The sequence below is a fragment of the Dromiciops gliroides genome, chromosome 5, assembly GCF_019393635.1.
Source record: "Dromiciops gliroides isolate mDroGli1 chromosome 5, mDroGli1.pri, whole genome shotgun sequence".
NCBI classification, from domain to species: Eukaryota; Metazoa; Chordata; class Mammalia; order Microbiotheria; family Microbiotheriidae; genus Dromiciops; species Dromiciops gliroides.
Window position 1 is genome coordinate 88,606,730 of NC_057865.1, and position 27,773 is coordinate 88,634,502.

A 27,773-nucleotide genomic window follows, 5' to 3' on the forward strand; every position below is an offset into this window, starting at 1 on the left:
TCTGTAGACAATCATCGAAAATGGTCCCTCCATGCTGTTTCCTTGCTATATCAGTTGTTGCAGAGGCAGCTGCCTGTGTTTATCCGCCTCTCCCTGCTCCCATCCCTGTTACACTCCTCCTATTTTGTACCCTTGGTAGAGCCTGCTGCATTTGACCACTTATGTATTTCTTGTGCTCCAAATCCTTTAATTGTCTCCTATCACTTATGGAATCATGGACTCAGAGAATCTTAGGACTGAAAGGGATCTCAAGGGTCACCTGGCCTAAACTCTTTAAGGAATGGCCATTCACAGCCTGGCCTTACCCCTGCCTTTCCAACTTTTCTTCTTACTATTCCACTTCCATAGACTTTATTCTCCAGGCAAGAGCTAGACTCTCGTAAGGTTCCCAGGATACACTCCATGCTTTTCTCCCCCCTTGCCTTTGTTCATTCCATTTCTTGTGACTGGAAGGCCACACTTCTGCCAGATAAGATTGAGGATGGACCCATCTTTCCAAACCTAGATCAAAGTGCTAATTTCCCTTTCTGAGTTGTTTACCTGGTTGGATCTCCTTCTCCAACCCCTGAATAGGACTCTTAGATACTTCTGTTCTATTTGTATAATAGTTGACCTGTATTGTCATATCCTCCTACTAGATTATAAGCCACAAAATGGAAGGGACTGATTGAAACTTTGTATCTGTCCTAGTCCTAGAGAAAAGTGCTCTGCACACAGTAAGTATTTAATAAATTGCTTCCCTCTCATCACCTGTCAGCAAGCCCCCAGCCTGATACTCTCTTCAACAATTTTTTCACTTCTGCCTAGGGCAATGAAGGCATATTGGGAAGAAGCAGGAAATTAGAAACTAGCCCCGTGAAGCATCAAATGGTGCTCATACAAAATGTAAGGTCTGATTTCTGTCACACTTAATTCCCACTAAAACAAAAGCATGTATGCATGGATCTGAGTTAGTGACTGATATGCTGATGCTGATGCCTTAGATTTTATAGTAAATCTATGTTACTTAGCAGGGCACCAAATAATGTTACTTGAGATATTGTATGTTAGTACTGGTGGATCTGCATACTCTTTTTACTTGTCCATTTTGTTACCCAAAAGACAAATTTCGCAAGACGACTAACAGAATTTAGGGGCTTAGTTTATGGCAGATCTCATCAGTCTTTCAGAAGTAGCCTGATAAATTGTCACTTATTCCCTACTTCACAAGGGGAAGCCCTCATTGAGTTGTGGTTTCATTTTTTGGGGGGAGGGGGATATGGAAGAAGCACATAGCAACTATCTGAAGGGCATTCTTCCTGCCCCCCCCCCTTAATAGTTTAGGGAACTTGAGGAATGTCACCATGGATATAGAGACAATACTTCCTCAAAGCTAGGAGCAGGATGGATTTTTCTCTCTAAATTAACTGGATTGAAAGTTAGAGCTCAGTGGTTAAATCCCAGCTCTGCCACTTATCAACTGTGTGACCTTGGGCAAGTCACAATCTCCCTTTGTCTCAGTTTCCTTAACTGTAAAAGATTTACAAAATAAGTCTATTCAAGTTCTAAATCTACAATCCAATGACCTATGGTGATATGTATATCATAATATTATGGAGTTTCTTTTTTGGACTTGTGCCTTCATTAGTATGGCAGTACTCCCAATGTGGAAATTTCTCCACCAATGCAGATCAGCAACTCCTCAATTACCTAGAAAGAGTAGCTTGGGACACTAAATTAGTGACTGGATCAGGGTTCTACAGCTGGTATGTTTCAGGGGCAGGACTTTAATCAAGGTTTTCCTGACTCTAAGAACAGTACTATTGATAAGAATAGTTTATTTTTAGGTGGCGCAGTGGATAGAGCACCGGCCCTGGATTCAGGAGGACCTGAGTTCAAATCCGGCCTCAGACACTTAACACTTACTAGCTGTGTGACCCTGGGCAAGTCACTTAAGCCCAACTGCCCCGCAAAAAAAAAAAAAAAAAAAAAAAGAATAGTTTATTTTTAAATAACACTAAGATTTTCAAAGCACTTTATATATACTATCTCATCTTGACTCCCATAAAACCCCATGTGAGATAGATCGTGCTAGAATTATTAACCCCATTATAAAGAGAAGGAAACAAACTCACATAGGTTAAGTGACCTGCCTGAGAAAATACAGGTAGTAAATGGTATAGCCATGGTTTGAATGGATGGATTCTAACACCATGCTAGTGTTCTTTCTAATGTATCTCATTGCATCTCACTGTTATGCAATGAGGAGTCCCTGAAGGTCTCTGATCAGGGCAATGCCATTATCCAATTTGTATATTAGGAAGATTACTTTGGCAACAGTTGGAGAGGACAGAACAGGAATAGAATGGGTGCAGGAAAACCAGTGAGAAATCTACTAAAGTAGGGCAGTTGTTAGGGAAAGAGAACCTGAACTAAGGTGGTGGCAATAGGACTGGGCATAAATGGAGAGATATTGACAGGTCTTAGCAATGGATTGAATATGGGAGGTGAGGAAGAAGGAAGAGTCAAAGATCTTAAAATTGAGGTGTGAAGCCTGGGTAACTGGGGAAATGGTCGTTTCGTGGATAGAAACGGGCAAGTTGGAAAGAGGGACATTTAGGGAGGAAGATAATGAGTTAATTTTGGAGTATTTTGAGTTTAAAGCATTGACAAGACATCCAAGTAGAGATTTCAACTAGGATGACTGGAAATTTAGAGCTACAGCTTGGGAAGAAGAAGATGGCGATATCTCAAAGTCAGACTGATTCAACAGGTAACACCCAATTTTGGAATCTACCATTTAATTTCACTAATTCCTATAAGGGAAAAATAGTACTTACTGATGTGGTCCCAAACTAGACACCTGCCAAACACAATTATATAATTTATCAGACTAGTAACTCCCCATACACAATATTTTATAGTATTTGGCAGGACTCAAAATTTTATAAAAATTTCTTAAAGCATAATTACATCAAAAGATGGAAATGGATTAGAGGTAATGGACAGACCAATTCAACAACATACATCAACTATTCACAAGCACTATGTTAGGCGTAGGGAGAAGTATGTAATGTAAACAGAGGTATATTTATAATGATTTAAGAAGGAGGGGCACAGGCTAACTAGCAAACATTGCTTACTAAAATTTTCATGTAATTTTGCAAATCATATACAGTAGTTTATTTTGCCACTATAGAAGAAAAGTGAGAACATGCTATTTAGCAGTCCTAGTATCCTCAAGTCCATAAAATCATAGAAGAGTAGAGCTTACATAAGAAAACAGATTGAGAGAGGTGAAGACGTGCCCAAGGTGCAATGGTTGGGCAGGAGCAAAGTTTAAACCTCAAGCCATGTTTTCTGAATTCTACTCTACTCTTCTCTCTAATTCCTTACCTCTTCAACCATAATAACATTTTGATTTAATGTTCTTTTTGAGGGAACTGAAGGAGAGCTTAGGCAACTTGCTGGCTTCTCTCCACCATCTTGGCTCCACCCCCATTATAACATTTTGAAATTAAATTTCAAAAAACTTCTTTGCTCTTGTAAGAAAAAAAAATTGTTTGATTTCTCTGAAATCAAGGAATAAGCATGTGCTGACCTGTTTCTAGAAATGGACAAGTCTATTTAATTGTAACCCCGCCTCCCATCTCCACCCCCAACCACTTTATAGCTATATTGGTTGGTAAAATCTTGATCACATCTTAATATAAGATGGAGATTTTATAATATTTGTTTTATCGGACAGCATCTAAACCCCGCCAAAATCACAAACAGAACTCATACTCAAATTATAACAATGGATCACTTCCAAAGCCATGGCTTGAAAAGAAGAGCTAGAAAGCCACTCCCACTCTAGCCACTCCTTTTTTGGTAGATGGAGAGAGGTCCACAAAAGGTGTACATTGAATATATTTCAAAACTTTTTCAATGTACTCATCAATTAGGCGTATTTTTCTTCTTGTCCGTTTTGGTTTAAAAAAATGTACTATGTGTTATATGGATTGGCTTCTTTAGGTGGAAGGGGAGAAATACTGGGGTAAAGTATGATGACATAAAAAAGGCATTAATAAAATTTAATTTTAAATGCAATTATTATTTCCTTGCAGTTTTTAGTTATATGAAAGTGCTTTAACCATAAGAGAGAGATAATGATCTTTCTATAAGCTATGTAAAACCCTCTAAACCCTAATTGTTGTTCAGAAGGCCTTAGCAGTTTGGTTCATATTAATCAGCTTTGAGTCTCTGCATATAATTGCTGTTAACGAGCTCACCCACAATAATGGACAGCTAAAGTGGAAATGAAGAACAAATAGCTTCTTGAAGGATCTGAATGATGTTTCTTTCACTACATTACAATGTTGGCCATTCATAATAAAAGCAATTAAGTGTTCTCTATTTAATATCTCACTGGGTTGCTCGGCAAACCCATTTTTCCACTCATTTACTTTCCTTCATTTTTTTTATTACCAAGTATACAAACTTCACTAGTTAATTTGGCTTATCACCTTGTAAAAGGTAATTGTAAAACTTAGAAATTATAGATTTTTTTCAAAGCATTTTATTGGTATCACTATTAGTATTGTTGTCATTTTATGAATCCAACTGTTGTGTAAGCCGTAGCACTGGCAGATGATAAGATGAGCTGTTTGGGTTGGGAATTTTGAAATGTTATTGATTATTTTGCAAATTCTACACAGGAAGGCTAAATGAGATCAGAAAGGATTCTTACTATGCGTCTCACTATCTCCCACCGATCTTCTCTCCAACTCTGCTCTTTCAAACTAGTCTCCTTTCACAGTGAGGTTAAATCTCAAAGTTGTATCACTGCCATTTCTCTTATTATTAGAAAATTGTTGGGAGCAAGGTGCCATTTAGTCAGTGATGAGTAGCATCTTTGGAAAACTGATCACTATTAAGCATAGTTGTACAATTTAACATTTAATTTTATACTGCTTTGCTGTTGGCTTCCTGCAATGCTAGCTTTCTCTCCTGAACTATTCTGTAAGACTATACCTAATGCTATTTCTGGTAGCCCCCAATAATACCTCATACAGAGCTGGGCAAAGCATTTTTTAAATCTATTTTTTTCTATATTCAACACTTCTGATTGAGGTATACTGTTTGAATATTTTTTTTTCATCCAGCCCCTATTCACCTGTCAAACTGGTCTTCCTAAAGTGCAAGTATAATCATGTCATTGCTCCCCTTCATCTCTACCCCCCACATTCAAGCAACTCCATTGGTGCTCTATTAAATCCAGGATCTTACCAAATCCTCTGGCTTTTAAAGCCTGGTTGGCCCCTTCTGACCTTTCCAGAGTTCTCATACCTTATATCCTACACCCCCTAACTCTGGATGCAATAACACTTGTCTCTTTGTTGTCCCTGGCACACAGCTCTCCATTTCCCAATTGAACATTTTTTATTGCCTGTCCTTTATACCTGGAATGTTCTCCCTTTTCATTTCTGTCTCAAAGCTTCTTTGGATTACCTTGATTGTTCAGCTAAGGTCCCACCTCCAAGATAGCTTTCCCAGTCCTCCTTAATCTTAGTAACTTCCCTTTGAAATTAACTTCAACTGATGCCATCTATCTATCTATCTATCTATCTATCTATCTATCTATCTATCTATCTATCTATCTAATCTATCTATATCTTTTTGTACATTGTTCTTTGCATGTTCTCCGCTGCATTAGACCTTGGGCTCCTTTAGAGCAAGTACTATTTTTTTTGGAGAGGGGAGGCTTTCTTTACATTCTCAGCACTTAGAACAGTGCCTAGCACATAGAAGGCACTTGTTGACTTCACTTAACATAGCAAATATAGGAATGTGTTTTGTTTCACTATGTATAATAGTTACAATGGTTTCGTTTTTCTCTCCTGTTTCAGTGGGGGGAGTGAGAGAAATAAAATAGATTTTTGTTAAATAAAAAACAAACTAAATTTTAATGAACTACTATTAGTTTTTTACTCTGATGGGAAACAAGTCACATTTTTGTTTTCACTTGTATGCAAGAAAACATAATTCTTAGAAGGAGTCCACAAACTCCACCAGATTGCCAAAGGTATCCAGACTAACAAAAATTTAAGAATCCCTCTTCCAAACTATTTACATTTTTCTAATACACACACATATATAAATTATTAAATAATATAATAATCTTATTTGTATGAGTCCTTTCCTCATCTCTGTTTATAATCTATGTTCTTATTAGATTTTTAGATGGCACTTTTTATATTATTATAATCATGATAAATGTTCATTCCATTTTCTTTTCTCTGAATCACTACATATAAGTATTCCATTTTTCTTTGTATTCTTATTTGTCATTTTTAATAAGACCGTAATATTCCACAATTTATGCATTATCCCATGGTTACATAGACTGTTTCTTGTTTTGTTATTGTTATTTTGTTTTACTATTGAAAAATATAGTTGCTATGAATATTTTTCAACAGAGAGTTCTTCTCCCCCACCTCCTTATTCTTGTAATATCATTATGTTATGGTCCTGAGAAGGAAATAACCGAGTCAGAGGCACTATACATTTTGTAACCCTCATAGTCCAGAGCCATACTTTAAGACAATTGTATTTCTTCCTAGCTTCACCAATATGGGTGTAACATACACATTTCTCACATTTTCCTTATCAATTCAAATTGTGATATACCTGCTTATTGTTATAGACCTACTGTGTGCAAAGTTTTGTTCTGGGGCTGCGTGAGGATTAGCATGCTAATTTTAAATCCTCTTTTCTAATTTGATGGTGGTAAGGAAGCAACTAAGAGTATCTTGAATAATAACACTAAAGATAGGGGAAAAAATAAAGGCATCATTAACAATTTGTGTTTCGTCAAAAACTAGCTTATCTGTTCATATACTTGGACAATGAATACCAACTATTACTCTTGTAAATTTCTGTCATTTTCTTACAGATCCTGAACATCAGATTTTTTTTTTTATCAGATATGCCATGGGGTTGGTGTAATGAATAGAAACTCTTACATGGAATCAGGAAGACCTGGAAGTCTGAATCCTGCCTCAAATACTTACTAGCTGTGCAACCTTGGCATATATTAGATCTCAGTAAAATGTTAGTGACCTCCAGCCTCTCTGAGTCACTGTTTCCTTCATCTGAAAAGATGGAGATAAGAGCATGAGTCTGCTGGAGGACAAAAAGGAGATGTGTAAAATGCCTTTGGGAAACCTTAAAGCACTATAGAAATGTTATCTATTATTAACTATTATCACAAAGATATTCTGTTTCCTTTATTTTATATATGCTAGGGTTTTTATGTAGCCACCTCCATTTATCTTGTCTCCAGTAATTTCTTCCATTTATTTCACAGATATACCATTTTCCTCCTCTCCACAAATCAGATAAAGAGATCTTGTTCTCCTTCTAATTCTTGTTTTTCTAAAGGACATTCTATGTGTACTTTTGGACTTCCAATGGATTGACTTCCATTTCCATACTGTATGAAACTCAGAGCAAAGAAAACAAACAAAAACCAAAAATAACCTTAAAGAGTGTAACTGGTCTGCATCACCACTACAGAGGAGACATTTTGCTTCAGTCAAGGAAAGCATTCTCTTTTGTATTCTACAATTATTGCATTATCTAGGAGTGTAGAAGTACAGGTTACCTCTCATTTTCCTGGCAGGATTTCAAATCTTCCCTAAGTCTACCAGATGTTTCACCATGTGCAGACTTTTCCCAATTTCATCCTCATCAGTGACTGTTAACTGAATGCTCAACAGAAATGGCTAGTCATGACAGCACTGGCCTTGGAGTCAGAAATGGTGGCCTGGGGTATGTACTTCCTGGATGACTCTGGCCAATTCATTTTCTTTCTCTTAGTCTCAGTTTCCTCACCTGTCAAATGAGGGTAATGACACGAACATTTCCTTCCTTACAGGGTTTTCTGCTACAAAAACTCTTGATATTATATATGTTTAGAGCTTCCCAACATGGACTGAAATCCTTGGGCAATTTGCTGATGGAAAGAAGCAATTCTATTTAAAAAAAAACATCAGGATAAACCAATTTTAGGCATAATCTGATGTCCCTGGAGGGTCAAGGTTTGGTTCAATGCCTCTGCAGCTGAGTATCTGTGAGACCAAAGTCAAATACTGAACTCTTCTGCCTTCTGAATTCCTCATCTGTGAAAGAAGATGGATGAGGCTGAATGTTATAAGGAAGGCAAGACTTTCTATTGTGAGGAATTAAAGTGTGGTAAACACCTCAGTTTGACTACATTTCACTATTGGACCCATTGGAGGGGAGGATATCTATGATTTCCTCAGCAAATCACATATGTACAGGAAATACAGTCCAGTCCCAAGGCAACAGACCAAAGAATAATCACAAAGTGAGCCCTTTGGGAGACTCTCCTCTTTGCCACCTCCCTGCTCATTTTTTTTTCAGGAAGAGGGAGGGAATAGGAGAAGAAGGGAGAAAAGGTAACAAGCATTTATTAAGCAAATACTATATGTCAAATACAAGGCACTGTGCCAAGCATTTAAAAAATATTATCTCATTTGAGCCCCCCAACAACTCTGGGAGATAGGTGGTATTATTATCCCCATTTTTCAGTTGAGGAAACTGAGGCTAAAATACATTAAGTGACTTGTGAAGAGTTACATAGCTAATAAGTGTTTGAGGCTGTGTTTGAACTGAGATGTTCTTGCCAACCAGCCCACCCTTCAATCCACTGTACTACCTACTCCTTCATATCAGGTCCCAGTGTCCTTATAGAGGATCCTGAGTCATAGACTGCCACTAAATTCAAGCACTGTGCCTTACCAGAGAGCAAATCTCATAGGGTAGGGCTGTGAGGCCATGGACAAAAAGGGTACAAGATGGAGTTAGAGGAGCTGCATTCGAATTCTGTTACTTATTAGTTGTGTGGCCTTAGGGACCATAACATAGGCAAGGCCCATCTAAAGCCTCAATTTCCTCACTGTTAAATGTCTATAGTAGTTGTACTACCTATTCTAATGGTTTGAAGGAAAAGACTAAGTTCTCTTAAAATGTAAGCCTTTATAACGATATGATCTGCACACAGTGGGCCTTAAATAGTTTTTAAATGAATGAGGTAGCGTCTCATTCCTTTAGGAGGATATCTGATTGAATATATAGATTTTTAAACAAAGCAATCACCCCCTAAGTCCAGGGCAGTAGTCCTTCAACTTTTTGCTTTATTTCATCCATCCATCCATCCATCCATCCATCCATCCATCCATCCATCCGTCCGTCCGTCCATCCATCCATCCATCCATCCATCCATCTGTCCATCTGTCCGTCAATCTATATATCATCTATTTATCCACTTACTTATTTGCTTATAATTAATTCTTTATTATTATTGTTGCTATACACAGTAAGATAAGAACAGGCAATGTGCTTGTGATGGCATTCATCAAGGTAACTCTCAAACGAGCAAACTTACTTTATCAGTACAGGTTACCACCTCACTTCTTTTTGTTTTACTGACGTTATCAGAGCTGAAGTCTTCATGGGCTACCTGTATCACTTGCCAGTACAAATATAAACAAACAAAAACAGAATGCATATGCCACCACTACAAAACAAAGATCCATAGAGAATAATTTGGTGAAGTTGTGACCTGGTTAATTGGCTATTCTGTAGAGACTTTCCCTCTGTATCACTTTGGGTTTTGTGACGGAGCACTCAGATCCAGATAAAGATACACTTCTTATAAACGTCAATGTTGTTTTGTATTTGTATTTTCATCACTGTATGACGTGCATTTTTAGATTATTACATAGACTATACTTTATGTAATTGTTGTTGTTTGCCCTTCATTCTTGAAGAGGACCACACCATCCAGAGGTGATGTTATGACTACACTGAATTGGGATTTAAATGAGGGAGGGCTGTGCAAGGTCATCAACATCACTATCTCCTCCAGAGCCATTTGGGTTTAGTGGCAAGATATACATCAGGATGACTGGAGTTGGCCCCAGATGTTTTAAGGCAATTGGGGTTAAATGACTTGCCCAGGGTCACACAGCTAGTAAGTGTTTGAAGTGAGATTTGAACTCAGGTCCTCCTGACTCCAGGGCCAATGCTTTATCTACTGTGCCATCTAGTTTCCCCCATTTTATGTAATACTGACCTAGGGACTCAAATGATCTAAAACATTTTTAGAAAAGGAATATATTGTTCCATTCCCAGGAAGATTATTGAGTCCAATATATTCGACGGTAATCTGAGAGAGGGCAGGGGCCCAAAATAATATCACCTTATATATGCAGGGTGCTTTTCGAGTGTTCAATGTACTTGACATACAGTATCTCATTGTACCTTTATCAGTGTGGCCTAGTTTATTCTGCCTGACACCTATCTGTACAAATAGATGCTTCGCAAAACCCTTGGTTTATTCAATTAATCTGTGTGAGAGTCACTTTTGAAATTAGGAAAAACCTGGATTCTGGTCCTGGGCTCTGAGACACAATAACTGTGGGATTCTTTTTTTTTTTAATTCCAGGGACCTATTTAGCAGTCTAGTGAAGCTTTTTCACCCCTTATCATAATAATTCTTTTAAAAGTATCAAATAAATATATAGAAATACAAAGGAAACCAATTATATTGAAATGTAGTCATTAAAGTAATCTTTTCAAAATTTCATAGACCCAGGTTGAAAGCCCCTGCTTTAAGCTTTTAGTCTTAGCACTTTACCAGTGAAATCACAGGCTTAAATCCCTATCCTCATAGTCTAAATAAAGATATCCCTTTCACTCACTGTCCATTCCATAGGCTTCAAACATTATTACGTTTTCCATTAGAAAAACTGAAATGCAGAAAAGGTTTTGGGATTGCTCATAACCAGCCACTGAGGACTATAACAAGTACTACCAATTCACGAAACAAACCACTTTCTGTCTGTATCAAGGACAAACACCTAAGGCCACTTGACCCTTACAAATCCAGTTTCTGCATCATGGGATTTAGACTACATTTTATTGGAGATAGCTCTGGGAAATGAAGTTTCATAAGTTTGATACCTGTGTACTAATGTAAATGTAAATCTGTGGAAAGCAATTAACTACTTTTAGCATGAAAAAATATCAGATCAAATTGATTAAATCACTAACTCTTCCTAATCTTCATCTATTCACCTTTAATTCTGCAACAGAAAATTATAGTAAAATCCCTTTATGTAATATCCTTTCTTTAACGTTTGATTTGCTTATACTTAGAATCCTGGGTAAAATCTTTATTGAACCATGTGAAATATAGTCACACTTAAGAGTCTAATTATTTCTCCTTTAATTCTGTTTTCAATGAGAATTGGGAAAGCCTTGAACTTCATTCAATTCAATAAACTATTATCTAATGCTACTGCATTTGACAATGAGGATACAGAGAGAAAATAAAAACATTACCTGTAGTCGAGAAACTTACACTCTACTTTTGGATAAAACTTCTATGCGGATAAGTAAATGTAATTTGAAATAAGACAATTGTTGATATCAAGGCAGTAAGTGATGTGTGTGCGTGTGTGTGTGCATGCAAGGGAGTGATATAGTCAGACGTGTGCCTTATGAAGATTAATATAGAAACTGGGTAAAGGATGTATTAGAGAGGGGAGAGAGATGAGAGGCAAGGAAACCAATTAGGAGGCTATTGCAATATTGCAGACAAGAGGCGATGAGGGCTAAATTATGGCTGTCTTTGCATTAGTGGAGAAAATGGGGCAGATATGAGATATGTTTTGAAGGTAAAAATCAATGAAGTATTCACAATTATTACTATTATTAGTAATAGTAGTAGTAGTAGCAATAGTTAGTGTTTCTATAGTATTTTTTTTTGGTGAGGCAATTGGGGTTAAGTGACTTGCCCAGGGTCACACAGCTAGTAAGTGTTAAGTGTCTGAGGCCGGATTCAAACTCAGGCACTCCTGAATCCAGGGCCGGTGCTTTATCCACTGCACCACCTAGCTGCCCCATGTTTCTATAGTATTTTAAGGTTTGTGAAATTCTATTACATATTCCTCATAACAACCTTGTAAAGTGGTGCAATTATCTCCATTTTACAGTCAAGGAAACTGAGGCTGAGAGAGGTTAAGTGCTTTCCTAGGATAATAGAGCTACTAAGAGTTTGAGGAAAGATTTAGATTTAGTTCTTCCCAACTCCCTAACCAACAGGACAACATAACTTTTTTTTGGTCCTGAGACCCTATGAGAATAATAGTAATACTATTGGGGCAGCTAGGTGGTGCAGTGGATAGAGCACCAGCCCTGAATTCAGGAGGACCTGAATTCAAATCTGGCCTCAGACGCTTATCACTTACTAGTTGTGTGACCCTAGGCAAGTCACTTAACCCCAATTGCCTCACCAAAAAAAAAAAATAGTAATACTATGCCTCGTGTATTTATATAACACCTTTCTTCAAAAGTTCTTATACATATATTATCATTTGGCTCCAATACCTTAATGAACACTGATAGAAAAATTGAGGGCTAAAAAATTGATCCAGTTTACCCATAGTCACCAAGCAATATCCTCAATAGGAGTTCTTTTCCTTTTTGTATCAGGGATCCATGTGGTAGACTGGTGAAGCCTATGAACTCCTTTTCAGTATATTGTTTTAAAATGCATTGAAATAAAATATATAGGATTACAAAGAAAATCACTTATATTGAAGTACAGTTGTCAAAATATTTAGAAAGAGCAAGATTCCAGATGCCAGGTTAAGAACCCCTGCAAGTCAATTTTCTGATCCCTTAGGGTGTTGAGAATAACCTAAATTTTTCACTATTAGGGTAACTCCTTTGGGTTAGAAATGCAGTTTAAATACTGATCCTTCTATCTATATATTCACTTTACTCAGTTCCTGGAAAAAAAGGAGTAAAAATCTAAAATTGCCTTTTTTAGTCCTGGATTTAGAAGCAATTTACATATACAAACCATTTTTAACCTCAGCTTGCCTGACAGTAATGGTGGTGCAAATAAAATAACAAAATACCAGATCTAAGCAAAGATTAAGTTCTGAATGGGCCCCTGTGACCTCTGAGATAACAGTCCATTTGTACATATTATGATTTGTACATGTTATGTACATATATTCCCATGTTTTGGCTATTTATTAAGTGCTTAGCACAATGCCTGGCACATAGTAGGTGCCTTTTCCATCTGATGTAGCATTATATACATATATAATTATATAATTTATAATTATAATCTATTTATTTATAATTTATAATTATAGTATATATCACATAACATTATAATGATCTCTCTAGGCCATTGTGAACTAGCATTTGTAGCACCGTGCATTGTGTCTAGCATTTGTTGACCTAAGATGGCATATGAAATTATTCATTTCTATTATTTATAGTTTATCATTTGTTTTTATTTTTGCAAGGCAATCAAGGTTAAGTGACTCATCCACGGCCACACAGCTATCAAGTATCAAGTGGCTGAGGCTGGATTTGAACTCAAGTCCTAACTCCAAGGCTGGTTCTCTATCCACTACACCACCTATCTGCCCCTGTAGTTTATTTTAGATAGTCAGTTTAACTTTAATAACACAGCAACAAAATATTCTTTTTTCCAAATCCCCTTCTAAACTTATTGGCTATGTGATTTTGTGGCTTTTGTTATTATTTATATAATTGTAATCAATTTATATATTGCCAAATTATCGGTGCTCTTTACATAGCATCATTTTACATAAGGTTTCCCATATTTTTGTATTCTCCATATTTGCCATTACCAATGATTGGATGAGAAGGAAGCTTGCAAAGAAAGATATTTCAGCTCCATATAATGAATACTTCCTAATAGAGCTGTCCCATAATAGAACTGTCTTGACAGGTGTGAAATCTGAGCTGGTTCAAGGAAATGCTGGATGATCAACCACATCGTGCTGAGGGAACTGATGCTCTACATAGAGGCTAGGGTAGATATCCTCTCAGATCTTTTCTGTGATTTTTACAACAGCTTTGGGAGGTAGGTATTATTTTTATTCCCCCTTTATAGATGAGGAAATGAAGGTGTACAAAGGTTAAGTGATTTACAGGGTTATGCAGTTAGCAAGTAGTTGAAGTTGGGTTTTATCTCAGAAGAGAGATATGATTCCATGTCTAGTTTTCTATTTACTATACCATCTTTTTGCCTAATTAAAAAAAATATTTATTTTATTCTGAACTTAAGAAATAAACAAGCATTTCCATACATAGAATAAAAAGATGGTTGTACCTGAAACTGCAAATATATCATGTACAACTTGCTAGTCTTTTAAAATATATAGGGGCAGCTAGGTGGTGCAGTGGATAGAGCACCGGCCCTGGATTCAGGAGGACCTGAGTTCAAATCCGGCCTCAGATACTTAACACACACTTACTAGCTGTGTGACCCTGGGCAGGCCACTTAACCCCAATTGCATCACTTAAAAAAAATACACACACACACACACACACACACACGTAATAAAGTTATCATGAAACTTTCTTCCTTTTTGTTTTCCCCCACCACAAAGATGGCTCCTATTAGACACAAATATGTATATATGTACAGTTATTCTACACATATTTCTATTTATCAGTTCTTTCTCTAGCTGCAGATAGCGTCTTCCTTCTTATGTCCTTTGTAGTTAATTTGGCTATTTATAATAGTCAAAATGATTTATTCACTCATAGTTGTTTCTTAAAACAATATTGCTGTGATAGTATACAAGTATACTCATGGTTCTGTTTATTTCACTCTTCATTATTTCTTGCAAGTCTATTCATATTTTCTAAGCTCACTGAGCTCATCATTTCTTATAGTACTGTAGTATTCCATCATGATCATATACCACAACTTGTTCAGGGCCATTTTCCAGTTGGTGGGCATGCCCTCAATTACCAGTTCTTTGCTATCAACAAAGACAACTGCTATATATTTTTTAGAATTTATAGGTTCTTTCCTTTTCCCCCTAGTCATCTTGGGAAACAGACCTAGTAGTGATATTTCTGGGTCAAAGTGTATAGGGAGTTTAATAACTCTTTGGGCATAATTCCAGATTGCTCTCAAAAATGACAATCAGTTCACAGTTCCAATAGTGAATTAGTGTCCCAATTTTCCCATCCTTTCAAATATTTGTCACCTTCCCCTTCAAATCATTTTAGCCCATCTGAATAGGTGTACAATGATATCTCAAGGTTGTTTAATTTGCATTTCTCTAATCAATAATGATTAATAGCATTTTTCATATGACTACAAATGGTTTTGATTTCTTCATTGGAAAACTGCCTGTTCATATCCTTTGATCATTTATCAATCAGGGAATGGCATGCATTCTTATAGACTTAACAAAGTTTTTGGTATACTTGAGATATGAGACCTTTATCTGAGAATCTGTCTATAAACATTTTTACCCAATTTTCTGCTTTCCTTCTGATCTTGGCTACATTTATTTTATTTGTACAAAACCTGTTTAATTTAATGTAATTGAAACAATCCATTTTGTTCTCTATCTTTTGTTTATTTATAAATTGTTCACCTATCCATAAGTCTGACAGGTAAGATATTACATGCCATTCAAATTGTCTTGTCATCCCTCTTTTTATATCATTTCACAGAATAAGAAAATCAGGATGAGTCCTCCACTGATTTGACCAATAAAATACGGGAAAAAAAAGGCTCATCTTGCTTAACATTTAGTGTATATATCATTGATATAGATACTGCTACCAGTGATGTGAAGAGTGACCCATTCATGCCTTTTCAAACTGGCAACTCTTGTCCAGGTCTTCCATGAATCCTTCTCAGGAAGTTCACTGAATTTACTGTGAACCTTCTTCAAAATCTTTGGATACCACATGGGTACCAAAGGGCTGTCTGTCTCTGTCTCTGTCTCTGTCTGTCTCTGTCTCTGTCTTTCTCTGTCTCTCTCTCTGTCTCTCTCTTCTTCCTGATTGATATTTTATGTTGCTTTTCTTGCATAATTCTTTATTGGTCATAAGGGACAGCCTACCCATTACCACCATGCACCTCTCTACTGCTTTTGGGATGACCTAGACCTTAACACCTTTGCAGAATGTAGTATGACAGACATATATAGCATCACCACAAAAGCAGTCTTGCTGTGTTAAATTTTGGACTTTTGCTTCAGGAAGAAACTTGAAGATAGAGTCTGAAATAATTAATTTTAGCCTAAGACAAACCTAATTGTATTCTAAAGGTATTTCAAGAATCAATGATTTTCTATCCTCTCTACTACTTTTGTAACAGTTTCATAGAATTTTATGTTTAGGCTGGCCTCTGTACTTTGGACACACTGGTATTTGACATGATCTTAGTCAAGTCATTTAATCTCTGATTTCAGTTTCCTCATTAGTAAAAAGAAGATAGTAATATTACTATTACCTGCCTCAAAAGGTTGCTATGAGGGAAGTGCTTTAAGAGCTAGTAAGTGCTATATAAACATTAGCTATTTTTATTGAAAGATTCTATGTATGTGGATAAAATATTGGTCTTCACCCAGCAAAACTTGGATTCAAGTCTCGACTCTAATGCATACTGGCAATGTGACTCTGGACCATCCACTTAATCTCTCAATGTCTCAGGCTTCTCTTTAAGACTATAAGTTGGAGAGCATATGCTTCTCTGCATTATCAGAGAGATTTCATCACAAGGAGAGATCTGCCTATACAATGACAATAGGGTTAAAATATATTATTGATGTATCAATGATATATTGCTCTGGTTCATTCAACAATGAACAAATACTTATTAAGTACATATACACAAGGCTCAATGCTAGGCACTGTGGATGCTACAAAATGTAACATAGCACTTGCCCTTTGGGAACTCATAATGTTTTATTTCTGCCCATGCTTTCTCTCCTCTAATCTTCTAGGCCTAAAATTTTCCCACTTAAATCTAGCATCACATCACTGCCAGGGTAATCTTCCTTATGCATTGATGCAGTCATCTCTTTCCTCTCCTTAAAGCCATTCAATCAAAGAAAAACTCAGGAATAGAATTAGAATCTTAGGTGTAGAGGTCATCTAATCTAAATTAATCAATTCTATAATACTTCCTACAAGATCTGGACCCACTAAAGTTCAAACTTCTTGGTCAACTCGTCCAAAATCTACTACTATTCTAACTTTCCATGAGGACAAGGGCTGTGTGTTATCTAAACTTTGTTCCTCCCCAGCGCCTAGCACAATTCTCTAAACACTGTGGGTACTTAAGTCACACCTAATGAATTGGACTGAGAGTGGAGACAGGATGAAGGTCAGTTCTTAGGCTCATTATAGATTTAGAGCTAGAAGGGACCTTGGAATTAATCTAGTCCAACCCTGTCATTTTACAGAAATAGAAAATGAGACCAAGAAAGGTGAAGTGATTTTCCAAAGATCACTAAGCTAGGAAAGAGCAGGGCTGGAATTCAAGTGTTAAATCAATGTTCTTTCTCTATAACTCATTATTACAAAAATCCACGTGTCAGGTAAGAAGGATGTAAACTAGGTTGGTGGCAGGATAAAAATCTTCAGTGAATCCCTTTTGCCTCTTGGATAATATAGAAAAATCTAGAATTTACTTCCCATTTGCCTTTCCAATTTTATGTAATATTATTCTCTCTTTAAACTCTTTGTCGGGGTTAAATTTGCCTGCTAGCTATTTTCCATGTATATAATTCTGTCTCCTACTTCAGTCCTGTTGTATTGCTGATTCTATTATCTTATTATCTTTGGAATACATTTCTCTTCCATCCATCTCTTGAAAACTCTGGCTTTCCTCAAAAAATACTGAGATGCGCTTTTTTTTTTTTTACAGGAGTCTTTTTTTTTTTTTTTAGTGAGGCAGTTGGGGTTAAGTGACTTGCCCAGGGTCACACAGCTAGTTAAGGAGTCTTTCTTGATTCCTCACTTTGGTAGTGTTCTCTACTTGTTTTGGTTATATTATTTTGTAAATATATCAACTTATTTGCATATATACTATACCATGGGGTCCTCCTCCCAACCCCTCACCCCTATCACCAAATAGAATATAAACTCCCTGAGGAGAGAGAGGATTTCATTTTTGTCTTTGATTTCATAATGCCTAGTCAATCACAGATACCTTTGTAAGAGCTGGTTGAACTGATTTGAAAACAGACATCAGTGACCCAATGACTCATTCAAATATTAACCTTATATACACTTAAGGGGCAACTAGGTGGCACAGCAGATAGAGGGCTGGGCCTGGAGTCAGGAAAAACTGAGTTCAAATTTTACCTCAGACACTTACTAGCTGTTTAACCCTGGGTAAATCATGTAATCTTGTTTGCCTCAGTTTCCTCATCTAGAAAATGAGCCGGAGAAGGCAATGGAAAACCACTCCAATATCTTTGCCAGGAAAACGCCAAAAGGGGCCACAAAGAATCGTACACAAGTGAAAAATGACTAAACGACAAAGCATTTTATTGTATATAAAATAACAGCAATATTGTAAGATGATCTGTTGTGATGACTTAGTTTATTTTCAGCAATACAATGATCCAAGACAACTCTGAAGGACTTATGAAAAGTGCAATTCGTCTACAGAGAAAGAACTGATAGTATCTGAATACAGATTGAAGCATAATTTTTTGTTCCTTTTTCTAAAAAATTTTTTGTCTGTTTTCTTGCACAGACTGACTAATGTGGAAATTGTTTTGCATGACTACACATGTATAACATATTGAATGCTTGAGTTCTTAAGGGGGATGAGGAGGGAGGGAGGAAGAGAATTTGGAACACAAAGTTTTAAAAATTGATGTTAAAATTTGTTTTTACATGTAATTTGGAAAAATAAATTCTAAATAAAAAAACCAACAAAGCATTTAAACTTCTTAAAATTTCCATTTTCTTGTACAAGCTAGAAGACTCCATTCCTTTAGCCTTTCCTTAGCATGTTCCCACACTTTAAGATTGGTCATGGTTTTCTTCTGAATGACTTCTATCAGTTGTATGTTACCAAACAGCTCTAAGAGCCCAGCAAAAACTTAGTAGAGGGGCAGTTAGGTGGCGCAGTGGATAGAGCACTGGCCCTGGAGTCAGAAGGACCTGAGTTCAAATCTGGCCTCAGACACTTAACACTTACTAGCTATGTGACCCTGGGCAAGTTACTTAACCCCAATTGCCTCACTTAAAAACAAAACAAAACAAAACTTAGTAGAAAGAAATGATCGCCTCAAGGTTCTTATGTACAGATTCTAGACATGGCACTGTATGATAGTGATGACTCATACTCGGGATAACCTAAAAGATTATTACTGAGTTTTTTAGGCTCTTTTGCAAAGCAGCTTTGGACATAAGGAGGTTCAAGATTAGAGCAATCCCAAGGCACAGAATCTTAATATCTTAAAATTAGAAGTCCTGTAGTTCAGCCCAGCCAATGTTGGCATACTTCCTACAACATCCCTGTCAGATAGCCGCTCGTCCTTTCCTCTACTACCCCCTAGTGAGAATGTTCCATGCAGTGTCATCGGTGTTCAGTCGTGTCCCACTCTCTGTTGCTCTATTTGGGGTTTTCCTCAGCAAAGGTGCCAGAGTGGTTTGCTATTTCCAATTCCAGCTCCTTTCCAGATGATGAAGCTGAGACAAATATAGTTAAGTGATGTGCCCAGTATAACATAGCTGGAAAGTATCCGATATTGGATTCCATTCATTAATGCTGCTAGGAAACTTCTTGCTTACATTGAGCCAAACCCTGCCTCCCTACCACTTCTACCCATTCCTATTAGGTCTGACCTCTGGCATTTCACAGAGCAAGTCTACTACTCCTTCCATATGCCAGTCTCACTACCAATCTGCAACACCTGTAAAATTAAAGATTGTACTAGAAAATGTCTCAAGTTTTTTTCAACTCTAAAATCCTATGAATATCTGATTACAGCTAGTCAATCAAAAAGCAGTAATTCAGCATCATGTACCAGGCACTGGGCTAAGAGAGAATACAAAAAAAAGCTATCATGTTGTCCCTTCATGTTTTCTTTTCCAGGCAATAAGATATTTTCCTAGATTAGGTAGAAAAATAGGGAAGGAAGAAGGTGTAATATTTCGCAGCTCCTCATGGTATAAAAGGAGCAGCAACAGTAAATTCTGCAGAGTATCCTGGCACAAAGGAAAGCAGCCTTATACAGTGGTATTCTAGAGTTGGACAGAGGCAAACAAAAGTGAGTACCAAACACCACGCTCTTTTCTCACTCTCAGCATTTGGGACTCCCAACAGCTTAACTCAAGACGATTGCAACTTACAACAAGCAGACATCACTTCCTGGATGAATGCATGAAAGCAGTCTGCAGTCACAAACAGCACATTTTAATAAGACATGGGTCTATCTCTTAGGAACTAATGCTTGTTGCCAAATGCCATAGAAAAACCCCAGCCTTTTTGGAACTGGGCTACAAAATCTGCAGAAAGGTTCAATCGCTCTTCTTTCTGCTGTGAGGTTTCTTTCAAATTCATTCAAAAGCCACCTCTACTATACTTATGCCTCCATAGAGGCCCATTCAAATGCATTTTAATTGCAGAATTTGGAACAGGATGGGAGTTTAAAGCCCAAGTAAATCAGTTCAAACTCCTCCTTTTAAAGATGTGGAAACTCAGCCTAAGAGAGATAATGTGATGTGTCTAATATCTCATAGGCAGTAAGTGGCATATGTGACATTTGAACCTGGTTTTCTGATGACCAGGAAGGCAATGATGTACTTTTACCCTTGTTTTTTTTCAGACAGTGCGATTCTTTCGCTAATGCATTCTTCTAAAATTTTTACTTTTTTCCCCAAGTAAAACATCTGCCCCAGCTCTATAAAATGCCACTTCTTTTGCTATTTAGCAATTCTAATGGGACAAAAATGCATTTTTTTCTGATCAGACTGGAAGGAAAAAAAGAGAAATTCAGATATATTGTTCAGCCTTCAGAGGATTAGAATGGCCCAATACTCAAGGTGAATTTTTACAGAAGAGTCAGGGTGAAATTTTATGTAAGAGTCATCTATAACCTGCTGGAAATTGGGATTTATATAAGGAAAGTGATAGCTCACCCTTAACTATGGCACTACAAATGGTGACATGATAATTAATGTATTATTTCAGCAGAGGGAGATGCCAGCAGTTGCTTTTTGTTCCCAGGAAAAAAAATTTATGGCGTGATTGAGGAAATTGCAAGAAAAAAATTACATGGAAGGGTAAGATAAATTCTTATAGGGAGACATATCCTCACCATCTCCCCAAGAAAATCCTATAAAACGTTTCCTTGACTGACGGTGATTTTTTCGGCTCTGCAGTTATTTATACCCATCCTCTCTCCTAGATGGCAGTATGACATGCAGAGAGACAATCCCATGACAGTCCAAGTACCTTATGCTACAAAGGTAGCAGAGAATGACATTCTAAGAAAACTCACTAAATAATGGATCAGCGGCAGCAAAAGAAAGAAATACCTGGGTGTCTAGGACACCAAGCAGCGATACTCACCGGTTCCACATTATAGGAAAAGAGAGCATACTCTTGATCTGGAGACACTTCATATCGGACAGCTTTTAATGATTCCTTAAAACAAAAACAGAACAGAATGGGTAAAATGTCATTAGATATTCACAGCAAACTTACCTTCCAAATTTCTTCAAGAGAAAAGGGTGAGTTTCACTTGCAACTCGGCATTCCTGATAAGGTCCCTGTACCTCCCATACTATGTCATATGAGACGATTTATCTTTTTCTCTATATTTTCCAATTTCTCATTTATTTCACTAAGGCTTTTTCCCCCCAAAGGCTTATTGATTTCCTTAGCTTATGTTGATATCATAATCATTCTCCAATATATCTAACCCTTTTCTGAGCTCTCTCCTCTCATAACAGGGAAAAACAGTTAAACAAAATAAACCCAATGGCTGAGTTAGACAAAGCATGCAAAATTCTGCTCCAATACCTCTCTACTGAGGAGGGGAATGCGTTTTATCATTGTTCTTAAGGATCACCACTGGTTACTGCAATTTGCCTGAGTTTGGCATTCTTTTATCTGTCTGTCTGTCTTTTTTATTATGACTGATTTCTACCTTCCTGTGCTGGTTACAGGCTCAGCTGTCTTTTGCTGAGTTCCAGTTCATGCGTAAAAAGGTGGCTTGGAAGTGGGAGGTGATGCCACTGTGGTGGCTAGATTCAAATAGGCCCATTTAATCCATAATATTCCGGAAGTAAAAAAAGGTCTATGATAATGTATTGGGAAATGTAACTTCTATATTTCTATGTAGCCCATGAAACCAATAACACATCACCTTCCCCTAATCCTGGAGAACTGGGAATGTCCTCTCCTCAGTTACACCACCTTCCAGGCAGTGGAAATAGCAACACTCCTCCATCTTTAAAGCACTGACCCAATGACCATGGACTGGGGGGAGGTTCCCCGCAGTGAGGGAAAGAGGAAAAGAGGAAGGAGATTCTAGGAGCTTAAGTCAGGGGTTCAGAGTGAGACGTTTTGATATGTGTTATCCCTGGAGACTCTTGGTTTCAGCCAGTTCCCTGGTTACCCTTATTCTTTTTATCTGACAGCAGGTAGGGGGTTGCTTGTTTCATGCTAATTTTTGGTGAACAACTTGAATACATTGGGACTTTTTCATATTGTCTTTGTATTCTCAGTAGCAAACCTAATACTTTGCACATATTACACACTTAAGAAAGGTTTGTTGGATTGGATAGCACCAAATAAGTTATTTAAGTGACAGGGGGAGATTGAAATGAAATATAAAGGGTTGAGTACATGCCCACCTATGTGGGAGGCACCCGTATGTGAGATGCCAAAGACCTGCTTCCAGAAACTAAAAGGACAGACTTTGGGATGGACCTTCAGGGATGGCCTACCACATAGTTGGTGTGAGGCTCTTTCCATTGCCTGCAAAGCTGAAACTAACAGGGTCTTTAAAAACTACTTGACTGGAGTTGCAATCACATCTAGAGCAAAGGATTCATTCACTCACAGCAGGCAGCACCACGTGGTAAATGGAAAGGACAAGATGTCCACTCTCCTCCCATTAGGCCATGCAATCCCTTAACCCCAAACTTGGGGTTTTGGTCTTATTTCTTTTCTGGTTCTATGTGAAGGGAGTGGAACCCCCCACCCAGAGGTTCACGCTATGGAGACTGGAGTGCCCAGAATTCTAGACCAGAAGCTGTAGTCAGCTCAGAAAAGAATCCTTGAGAGGTGTTGTGGAGGCACTGTAGAAAGACCCTGAAAGAGGTCTCTGTATTTGAAAGACAGATGCTACATAGGAAGAGAGATTAGCTGAGTTAAGTTGTAAGCATAATATCCTCCATATCCTTGGAGATCTGAGGAGCTTGAGAGGAAATTATGCCCCTCCCCACCAGAGAGGGATTTCTTGCCTGTTCTTTATGTACACTTATTAAATGTCTACTGGATACAAAGCACTGTGTTAAGACTAGAGTCACAAAGACAAAAACAAAACAGCCCCTTACCTCAAGCCATGTATTGGCAGGACTTATATAATGGATAAACACAGAATAATTTTTTTCTAAGGATGGAAAAAAGGAAAGCCTGAATCTGGGCTTTCATATATCTAGGTACTATGAGGGAAGGAACATTGACAAGGGAATCAGGCAAGTCTCCACAGTGGTGGCATTTGAGGTGAGCCTCAAGTGAAGATGGGGCTACTGATAAGCAGGGGTGAGTATGGAGAACATTCCAGGGATGGCTGCTGCTTTAGGAAAATGCATGGAGGCACAAGTGGGATGACCAGAAATACCTAAGAGGGGACTAACAAGAGGTGAGCCTAGAAAGGTAAGCTGGGAGCCCCATGGGGGAGGACCTTTAAGAAAGTGTTTTTCACATTCTCACAGGTTAAAATCAAGCTAAGGGGAAAGGATGCATGCACATGAAAGAAAACTTTTACAAAATGACAAATAGGAATTAATTCAACAAATATAATATGTAAGAGGAACTCAAAGTCAAATAGTCTCAAGTTCTAATCCAGACACTGTTTCAGGGTCCCCATGTAGCCTAGATGGGGAAATTTATTCTTCCCTTTCTCATTTATAAAATGATTCTAATAATACATGAGTAATTTATCTCCCTCTCTGGGAGGTGTCAGGATTAATTAATTTTTGAAGAGCTAGATAAAAATGCTAATTCTCCAGTCAGAAGGTTACATGATACCAAGCAGGGAAGGTAAGGCACAATACATAGAAATAAAGGATACTGGTTTTATTTAAATATTCTTGGTAAATCAGATAATGGAAAAGATATGAAAGGTAAGAAAATTTGATACATAAGCATAATCAGTGGAATTCTTTAAACAAAAATTAACATGCTTCATCCCCTTCTCCAAATATCACTCAGAGAATCCTGTGATTTTAAAATATTCATCACAAGGTAAAAAGAAATGCTCTCTTTAAAATCTAAGCCTCACAGTTTAAAAATCATATCATAGTAGAAAGAGAATCGGAATTAGCATCAGGAAGACTTGGGTTTGAGTCCCATATCAGGTGCATACCAAATGTGAGACTGTACAGGTTACCTAACCTCTCTAAGCCTCAATTTCCTGATTTGTTAAGTGGAAATAAAGAAGTCAACCTTAGAAGGCGGCTGGGAGGCTCAGATAAAAGAATCCATATTAAGTGCATTTGATAACCTTATATCATGATGTATGTATGTATATATATATATATATACACACACATATATATTTGAACTATCATCTTCATCATTATAAGGGATCAAAGGTAAATATGATATATAGATTTTTTTAAAAGTCTTCAATGAGAGGCAGTGTAGTGTATAAGAAAATAAATTGACTGGGAATTCTAGGTTAGATTATAGTTCTGGCTTTACAAGCTAGCTAGCTGTTCTTGAGCAATGGCAAAAAACAATTACAGATGACATATTACTTTCCCAACCCCATGACAATCCCTGAAGACACATATGTATAAACTGAGTTTCCTTCTCCCAAAGAGCTTCAAATCTGAATAAAGATAAAGCACAAGAGGTTAAATGACAATATGAGATAGTTTATGATAAGTACCAACAGAGTAGAGCACGCAGTAACATCTCTAGAAGTTTAGGAGAAAGAAATATCAACATGGGCTGAAGCAGTTGGGGGAAGATCCCTTGGAGAGTGGGATGTGTGTGATAAGAAGGATGGCACTTAAACAGATGGAAAGGCTGTGCCAGGGCATTCCAGGTAGAATGAGGACTAGGGAAGTGATTGAGTGGGTGGCATGGGCACTGAAGAAGCTCATTCCAGGAATGTTCTCAACACTTCTCAATCTGGACCATCCTGGTAACTAATTTTAATTGGTTGCCTTGCTGCCAGTCCAAATTATCATTCTTAAAGCATGAGTTTGACCAGGTCACTCCCCTCTTCAAGAAACCTGGGGGTCCAATTGCCTCAAGAATGCCACACTGATTGGGCATTCAAAGTTTATCTTGTTTTTTGTTTGTTTGTTTGTTTATTTTGGTGAGGCAATTGGGGTTAAGTGACTTGCCTAGGGTCACACAGCTAGTAAGTGTTAAGTGTCTGAGGGTGAATTTGAACTCAGGTCCTCCTGACTCCAGGGCCAGTGCTCTATCCACAGTGCTACCTAGCTGCTCCTCAAAGTTTATCTTAATCTGGCTCCACCTTGTCTTCCCAGGTTTACATAGCCTCTCTCTTTTTATGCATCCTATATTCTAGCAAAACAGGCCTCTGTTACCTTCCCAGCACTGTCTTGGCACAGGCTGCCTCCTATAATTTTAATATACTTTTCCTTGTCATCTCCATCTCACTGAAACCTAGGCTTCAAGGATTAGTTTAAGGGCCAGTGTATTAATTCCTACCCAAGGCATATCCTGGTACCTCCCCCTTGTTAGTACTATCCCTGTGGGAAATCACTTTGCATTTAGTCCATATTTTGTATTTATTTACTTATTGTTAGTGTTGTCCCCCTCTCACAGAATGTAAGTTCTTTGAGGATAGGTACTATTGTTTTTGTCCTTGTATCCAATTTACTTAGCACAGCACTTGACAGATAGTAGGTGTTTTCCAACTCCCTCATTTGCTGAAGAAGCTGAGTTCTAAGGAAGTGAAGTGACTCACCTAGTGCCACAATGCCATTTACTGCATAAGAAAGAAATACAAGGTTTTTGTTTCCTGATTCTAAGAACTTTGTATAGAGAACTCTGTGTACGTGTACATGGCTCTGCCTTTAAGAGCTGATCTATAAGGGGACAATGGATTAAACCTGTCATTCAAAACATTTTGGAGGTGGGAAGATTCATGGAAAAAGGACACACACAGATTTAGCACTTATTTTATTTGCAGACATTGGTCTCTTTGTCTAAAGGGTTTTGCTGTGGGTATGGCTTAGGGATCACATTGTCACACAAGTTGATCCAGGCCAGCTCCAAAAATTGGCTTCTCTAGCTTCCCTGCACTCCTTGCACTGAACTGTCTCTTCATTTTGTTAGGAAATCATAGAACATGGTAGAATTCATGTTTTGGCCCAGTTAAAAATGGAGCATTTTGGGGTAGCTAGGTGGTACAGTGGATAGAGCACCGGCCCTGGAGTCAGGAGTATCTGAGTTCAAATCCGGCCTCAGATACTTAACACTTACTAGCTGTGTGACCCTGGGCAAGTCACTTAACCCCAATTGCCTCACTAAAAAAAAATGGAGCATTTTTTGTATCTTAATGACTTCAGGAGCCAATAGGGATGTTTATGGTGAGCTGCATATTTCCAGTGATGACTGAACTCAAGTGATAATGAAGTTGTTTTGTTTTAGAGCTAGAATGGACTTGTGGTTTCATAAGTGTAAGGAAGCTCTCAGTGAGGAAATTCTCTAGACTAATGAAGATTGACAGTTCATCCATAACCTACAGTCTTACAGGGTTGCCAGGTACCCCTTGAAATGGGAAGTGGCTTCCCTTAGAGGCCAAACAATTCATATGAGTCAGAGGCAGGATTTTAATTCAGGTCTTCCTGACTCCAACAATGACTTCATGTGGAATACACCATAATATGTCTCTGGTATCCAAGATATTATGTGAAATAAAGAGCAGAATGGTATATAGTGAGGACAAAAGATAAGAGATGAACACACATACTACTCTAATACCCACAGGACATTTCAAAGCCCTAAAGAAAGATCTTCAGCACAGGGGGTAGTCCTTCTAGAGAATTTGAGAGAACATGGCCAAGAATGCCACAGGATAAGAAAGTGTGGATGGATAGTGAGTTTTACCACTGAAAGGAGGATCCACATTGATGAAGTCATTGAACACTCTTCTATTCATTTCTTATCATGGTGTGGAAATACTGAGTTCTTGAAGGCTATGCCAATAGAGTACAGGGTCTAACAGTCCCCACAAAGCTGGAAAGGCTCTGATAGCTAGTATTTATACAGCATTTTAAGATATGTAAGATACTTTACATAGGTTATTTCATAGTCAACTGTATGATATAGGTGTTATTATCCTCATTTTACAAATTAGGAGACAGTGAGAGAGGTTAAGTGACTTTCCTAGAGTCGCATAACCAGTAGTAGGTCACTTAACAAACATTTATTGCCAGTGTATGTGCTAGGCACTGTGTTAAGCATTGAGGATACAAAGAAGGGCAAAAGTCAATGACTTCAAAGAGCTCACAATCTAATGAGGAAGACAACAAGCAAACAACTATGTCAAAACTAGCTACATAGAGGACAAATGGGAAATAATCACCTGAGGGAATGCTCTAGAATTAAGAGAGAGAGGGAAAAATAAACAACAAAGTAAAAACAAAAGAGAGATTGTAAAAGGATTCCTATATAAGGT

The 27,773-nt window shown here is 37.6% G+C and overlaps 1 protein-coding gene across 7 annotated transcripts in view; it reads right to left on the reverse strand.

Moving 5' to 3' along the window:
• The window catches only part of DPP6 (dipeptidyl peptidase like 6), a 1,357,728-nt gene that overhangs the window by 405,052 nt on the left and 924,903 nt on the right, over positions 1 to 27,773 (reverse strand). For all 7 annotated transcript variants that reach the window (XR_006353239.1, XM_043966312.1, XM_043966314.1 and 4 more), the window contains exon 5: positions 21,449 to 21,523. Coding sequence is in view for 6 of the 7 variants with exons in the window: in XM_043966312.1 (XP_043822247.1) it covers positions 21,449 to 21,523 (75 nt within the window). In the remaining variant the exon portion in view is untranslated. The remainder of the gene's footprint in view (positions 1 to 21,448; positions 21,524 to 27,773) is intronic.